Here is a 7,030-nt window from a genome sequence, read left to right on the forward strand (position 1 = left end):
AGAAAACTAGTAGTGTAATCCAAAAGACTAGTATTAGTGATTGATTTTTTTTTGAATTATCATAAATATATTTTTAATTTGTTAAAGATCTTGAAAAAAGTCAAAAAGACAAAAAAGAAAAAAACGGAAATACGTAGCAAAATAAGTTTGGTGTTTTAGTTATTATCAATGATTTAATGGGTGTTTGTTTTATCTTTTAAAACATCTTTTAACTTTTAGGAAAAGATAAAAAGACAAAAGATGTTTGGTAGTGTTGTAAAAGTTACTTTTTTATATAAGGAAAAATGAACTTTTTGGAAAAGTTACAGAATCCTGACTTTTTGCAACTTTTTCTAAAAGGACTTTTGCCTTTTAAAAGCTTAGCCAAACACCCCCTTAGTTTTCATGATGATTTAATAACGTACTCATAACTATGAGGGTCTTTGATATTTCATTTTGAATTTCAAAAGACATTTTAGACAAAAAGACTTATCGACTTATGGTGGAGAGAAAATGAGTTTTTAAAAAAGAGTTTAGATTAAATTTTGTGATGGAGAAAGTTTGTTGATGATTTTAGAGTTATCAACATATTTTAGTACTTAGTTATTATTATTATTATTAATATTGAGATAATCTGAGCTCCATTTACTAATCGATAGAGGAGGTGTAGGGTACACACTTGGAGTGATAAATATGAACTCGGGAATAGAGGGTTTCGGCTCCAGAACCCCTAGGTATAGGGTTCCAAGGGGCTGTGCCCCAAGCATGTTCTAAGGACAGCACCCCTTGCGGGGTCAAGGGGTAGAGCCCCTGTTAGTGGCACATGATGATGCCATTAGTTGGTTATGTCATAATAACCAACTCATTTTGGCACCAAATGCGTGTAACTTCCGTCAACCAACTTTCAACCAATTTTCCGTTATCTATTTAAGGATGATTGAAGTTCTAGAATTCAGTTGGAACATAAATACTCTTGAAAATTATTCTTCTGATTTTATCTATCTCTTCAAGAACACAAAACAACAAGATATGTTTATGTGTTTCAAATTTAGAAGTGGCCTGATTTCTAAATTGCCATTGTTTGGATTACCCCAAATATGATTTCATGATACCCCAAGCTATAGGGTCGAAATAACAGATTTTAGAAAGTGATTGCAATCATGATCCTAGAAATATTCTAGTAAATTGATATTCTTAAGACCCTAAAAACTAACAAACTCAAGAAGTTGTTTTTTTAAAGACAAAACTGCAAAAATGATCCTTGTGGTAAGTATTTTTCTGGGTTTTCATCATAACATCGACTTTTTTTAGGCTTCATGGTTCTTTTCGCCATATTTCTATGTGGAAATTGTCCTTTTGAAAATTAAAATTACTATTATACCATTTTATTTTTATTTTGACATTTTTTTAATATCTATTTTAATATTGTAATAATTAAAACAATAGAAGGGGGCCTACACACATCATCTTTCTCTCTCCCCCCCCCCCTCTCTCTCTCTCTCTCTCTCTCTTTCTCTCTCTCTCTCTCTCTCTCTCACAAACACATCTTGATTACCAGCCACACTTTCTATTGAATCTACCACCAAACACCATCATCAAGTTGTATTCTTCATCTTGTTTCCCTTTCACCGAAAATTGTATCCAGATCAGATGAACCCAATTCAACCCCTTCGTTCACAAACTTACCTGTTCAATTTGATATTTTTGAAGAGAAGAAAGAGAGTTCAGACCCACCCAACAACAGCTTGACATAAACATGTTCCTAAAACACACAACCATATGTTTGTTTTCTAGAATCAACTTCACATGCACATACACCCATACATGTTTGGGTTTTCAAATTCGAATTCACACACACACACATATGAAGTTTTCAGAATCGATTTCATATACACACACAACTACGTTTCATCTGAAGAGAGAAAAAAGAGTTTAAGAATATAAATATTTGATTTCCTATTTGATTTCAGGGTTTATTCTTAAGAGTTCAAAGTATGAAAATCCAACCCTACATATCTATAACGTATATCTGCAAGTATCAATGATTTTGATTTCGGTTGTTTTGACGTCGATTTTAAGAGAGAATAAATAAGAGAAATCGATCTATTGCAAGAAATGAGGGGGTGCGATTTGGCTGGAGTGATGATCTGATTTCATGTGTGTGTGTGTTCATCAGATTTAGTATGCGTGTGTGTTCATCTGATTTTGTGTGTGTATGTATGTACTCATCTGATATGATTTCGTGTGTGTGTGTGTGTTTTCATTAGATTTGATTTCATGTGTGTGTATTCATCAGATTAGGGGTGAACCCTAGAACAAACCCAAATTTTGTTTATAGCTTTTGTTTTTGGATGAAATGAAGTTGCAGGAAAAGTTTAGGTGGAGATGATGCTGACAGAAGGTGGTGATGACGGGCTGTGGTGGTGGTGGACGATGTTCTTGGGTGTTTGTGAATCTATGAATATGTCCTTGAGTATTTATCAAACACAAACCCAGAGAGAGAGAGAGAGGTCCTCAACATTTTCTAATTAATAAAACTTTAAACTAAATAGACAAAACATAAGACATGTATCAGAAGGACATTTTAGTCTTTTTAATCTTTTAAGTTTTCTAAGGGACCAAAATCACAAACAAACAATAATCAAAATGACCACCAATCCAAAAAGATCGGAGATTGGACGAAAATCCACAAAAAATATATACCAAATGGACCATTTTTGCAGTTTTGTATTTAAAAAAAAAATGAATTATTTGTATATGTTTCAAAAGGTATTTGTCTTTTTCAATCCAAAAATCTATAAAAAAATTTGATAATATTGAAATCCTTATTTATTGAAATCTTTTTTTTTTGAAAGGTTGATAAGAAGTTATATATTTTAAAAGTTTTTTCATAATGCTATTTTTTGACTTATTAACTCTTAAGAAAACCAATAAAAATCAATATTTGTAAGTGAAATCCCGAATACCGACATACGTTAATGTCTCCTGGTAAATTAATCGGCACCTATGAAGAGCTTGGTCTTTAACAACAGCAAAATAAAATATTGATTTGTCAGTTAAATTATTTAAAAATCTCCAATAACATATTCACGTCACGTATGAGTTGTTGTCTTTTTGAGATACTATTCCCGTGAATTGTTTTAGGTTCAGAACTCTTCAAATAATGTATTGTTTTTCATTTATACACGATAAGCACAGTCATTGAACTCTTCAAATAATGTATTGTTTTTTCATTTATATTCTTATCAATCACACATAATTTGTTTTTTCATTTATATTCTTATCAATCACACATAATTCATTTTGTACGTATTTTCACTTTCATTAACTTTAGACTAAAAATACAATAGTATCTACTTACGCAGTTTTCATAAATATGATTCTTATTTTCTTTATCAAATTCTGTGAATTTGATAAGTTTTTAAGCACCATTATTATTGACTGCCATAATTTCCTTGGTTAATTTTAAACGGATTATTTTTTCTGGGACATCTATTTTCTATTCGTAAACCTTGTTTGAATAGTTTCTGCTTCCAGCTTACAAAAAATAACCATATGTTTTTTTATTATTTGTTTATATATAATGCAAAATTATATTACACGCATAAATATAATTTACTTGTTAATGAATTTTTTTCTTTGATAAAGTCCGAAAACTTAACCCAGCATGCATATATAGAATTGATATATGTCCGAGTTCATTAAATCTAAATTAAACTAATTCGAGGGTTTCATATGGTTGCTTTTGACTTGGCTTGTTTTTATCTTACAAGATTCGACTTGTTATTACAAACACATATTTTAAAACCTCATAAATTTTTTATTGTTATTAATTTGGAAATAGTCAAATCAAATGACCTATGATCATCTAACCTCTCCCGTTTGTGACAATGAGTTGGATCCCACTTGTTCCCAGAGCTCCGAAGGCTTCTCCTTCACCTTGCTTCCTTGAATTAATCTCCATAACGAGTTCGCTGACTTTTTAAAACCACGTATAGTTGACCTTTTTAAGATCACCCCAACGGCTATAAATACCTTCCCTCCTTGCTATGTCTTCATCACCTCATACACTAAAAACAGTATTCAACATCGATCATACACAATTCTTTGACACATAACTAATTTCCAGCACTGTTCCATAGTAATGGAGGTTTCTTCTCTTAACAAAACAATTATCCTGCTGATTCTCCTGTTAGCCACCTTGGCACGAGGCCAAGGCAATAGGGGTAGAGACCAGGGCACCCGGGTTGGCTTCTACAGGACCACTTGTCCGAGGGTCGAATCAATAGTCCAATCAGCGGTTCGGTCTGCTGTCCAATCTAACCGCACCATTGCACCTGGTTTGCTTCGGATGTTCTTCCATGACTGCTTCGTCAACGGCTGTGATGCATCTATACTAATTGAAGGCCCATCAACTGAAAAGGCTTCCGGACCCAACTCCCTATTGAGAGGCTTTAATGTTATAGATGCTGCAAAGGCTCAGCTCGAAACTGCATGCCCTGGTGTCGTCTCTTGTGCTGATATTGTTGCCCTAGCTGCTCGTGATTCTGTTGTACTGGTAATTAAATTTTACGTTGATATCATGTCAAGTTGTTTGTTAAGAACTTATAGTTAAATGTTAAATGTGTTCTTTATTAAACTTTTTTCAATATCTTGCAGACGGGTGGACGTAGGTGGGAGGTGCCATTAGGACGTAGAGATGGATTGGTTTCGCAAGCATCGGATACTGCTAACTTGCCAGCGGCTACTGATCCTATTACTGTTCAAATTAGAAAGTTTGCTGATAAAGGTCTTAATACCCAAGATCTTGTAACTCTTGTAGGTAAGTGCAGCAAAATAATATGTACTATATATACATATTGCGATCATGCATCGCCATTAACTCACAAATCAATTAAAGATGTGTTTTTTTTTTTTTTCTTTATGATCAGGAGGACACACAATTGGAACAGCAGCTTGTCTGCTATTCAGCTATAGACTATACAACTTCAACAATACCAATGGACCTGACCCGGATATAAACCAAGCATTCCTACCACAGCTCCGGGCACTATGCCCCAATGGTGGTGATGCGTTTAGGCGTGTGGCAATGGATACCGGCAGTGTTAATAGCTTTGGCAATTCCTTCTATGAAAACTTGAGGAATGGACGTGGAGTTATTGAATCCGATGCAAAGCTATGGAGTGACAGGAGGACTCGGAGGTTTGTACAAGGGTTCTTGGGTGTTAGGGGCCAATCTGGATCGCGATTCAATGCTGAGTTTGGAAGAGCAATGGTGAAGATGGGTAATATTGAGGTCAAAACTGGGAGACAAGGACAAATTCGTAGGGTTTGTACGGCCGTCAATTGATAAGGATTGTGGGTTTAGTAATTGATTTGGTCATAAGTTGTTAATACAATCAATTTGAATTAAAAGGATTGAATTTATTTTATTTTATTTTTATTTGTTCGATACTGTGGAATAAGATAAAGGGTTGAATTGTTTATTGAGACTTTAATTTATTATTTGATGATTTTGTTTATCACGAGTAAAATTATTCGAAATTTTGGGAAAAGAATCCCAAGCTTGGATAAATCATAAATGTATTCGTCATAGAAATAGATCCATGCATGTTCGTAGAAGGGATATAAACTAGCTATACATGTTGATTTAATATAAGAAAAAATAAATATATTTTCCTCCTACTCATATAATATTATGATATCTAGATATATTATAAATTCTTTAACTTAATCCCTACTTTTTAATCTAATGAAAAGGATAAGTAGAAACAAGAGTAGAAATATATTTGATTTCTTTTAATATAAAAAGGGTATAGTTCACATGAAAACATGTGGTAATATTAGGTTTCTATTTTTAAGGTAAATCTCATCTTGATGGAGATCTGATCATCTATGTTTGCATATTAAGTAGAAATGCGAATGTTAATTAATTCCTATTTCCATTTTGATGACCTGCAAAGTACTAATTACTCAAATTAATACCACTAAAACACTATAAGAAATGAGTCGTATTATCGGCTACAAACGTTGCCGCTAAAAATGGCGTTTGTCGCTGCAAATACTTTTAGCTGCGACACGTCGTTGTTAGAAGCCCGCCGCTGATGTTTTGTCGCTGATATTTTAATTGTCACCGATAATGCGAGATGTCACTGCTGATAAGTGGATGTCGTCGTTAATAACCTTTTGTCGCCACTAAAAGTGTCGCAGATATTTGTATAAAAATTGCTATGATATTAATTAATTTAATCCTACATCTTTCCATTCTCATCCAATTTAACATAATGCAAAATATCCAAAATTTAAACAAACAAAACATTACAAAAATCCTACTAGTAGGTACTCGGCATCATCACTCCTCATTTCCTCCAGTTTAATTTCGTTGTGGCAATGAACGAAACTAATATTCAAGGGCGACACTACATGCTATATCTTTTAACATTGTATGAAGCATGTTCAACTACAAAGAAAACAACATAGTTATATAAGTTAAACCAACATTATAACATTCTATCTACAAAATTTACATTCCACATACAAGCAAAGTGTAACACCCATAAAAATCAAGAAAAATTAAAACTTTGTCAACCAATTAAAACCATTAATTATTAGATAGTGTTTTCAAAATAAGTTTAAACATCATAGTATCCCAGAAATTCCAGGTCATAAAACATGAGGAGATGTACGATCACACATTCGTCTTCCTACGATCATCTGAAGTACCTAAAACAAAATCAAAAACTGTAAGCCCGAAACTTAGTGAGTTCCCCCAAAATACCCATACATACAACATTATACATATAATCACAAAACAACATACTATGGGTCCAATCAACCATCGGGTTGGAATACCTCAGGCCCTCAACCATCGTGTTAGAATGCCAACATATTATGGGTTCAGTCATCCTCGGTATGGAATACCCCAGGCCCACAACCATCGGGTTGGAATGCCCAATACTACGAGTCCAATCATTCTCAAGATGGAATACTTACAACCTACAACCATCGGGTTAGAATGCCCAGGTCTGTTGGCTCTCGTACAAAGCAGATA

General features: G+C 33.6%; 1 protein-coding gene across 1 annotated transcript; it reads left to right on the forward strand.

The window, feature by feature from the left end:
- The first annotated feature begins 4,024 nt into the window (after positions 1–4,024).
- On the forward strand, positions 4,025–5,465 carry LOC145047507 (peroxidase N1-like). The gene is made up of 3 exons (XM_078995787.1): positions 4,025–4,537; positions 4,639–4,801; positions 4,911–5,465. Exons 1-3 carry the CDS (start codon positions 4,124–4,126, stop codon positions 5,327–5,329), a joined length of 996 nt encoding a protein of 331 aa, XP_078851913.1. The 5' UTR covers positions 4,025–4,123; the 3' UTR covers positions 5,330–5,465.
- Positions 5,466–7,030: the final 1,565 nt, after the last annotated feature.

The sequence above is a fragment of the Lactuca saligna genome, chromosome 5 (genome assembly GCF_052625555.1).
Source record: "Lactuca saligna cultivar CGN05327 chromosome 5, ASM5262555v1, whole genome shotgun sequence".
Lineage (NCBI taxonomy): Eukaryota > Viridiplantae > Streptophyta > Magnoliopsida > Asterales > Asteraceae > Lactuca > Lactuca saligna.

Excerpts from the sequence above, each read along its gene's own strand:
- LOC145047507 (XM_078995787.1), top strand. The coding sequence starts at position 4,124 with ATGGAGGTTTCTTCTCTTAACAAAACAATTATCCTGCTGATTCTCCTG. Across the intron at positions 4,538-4,638 it reads CTCGTGATTCTGTTGTACTG|ACGGGTGGACGTAGGTGGGA; the intron begins GTAATTAAATTT and ends AATATCTTGCAG. Across the intron at positions 4,802-4,910 it reads AGATCTTGTAACTCTTGTAG|GAGGACACACAATTGGAACA; the intron begins GTAAGTGCAGCA and ends CTTTATGATCAG.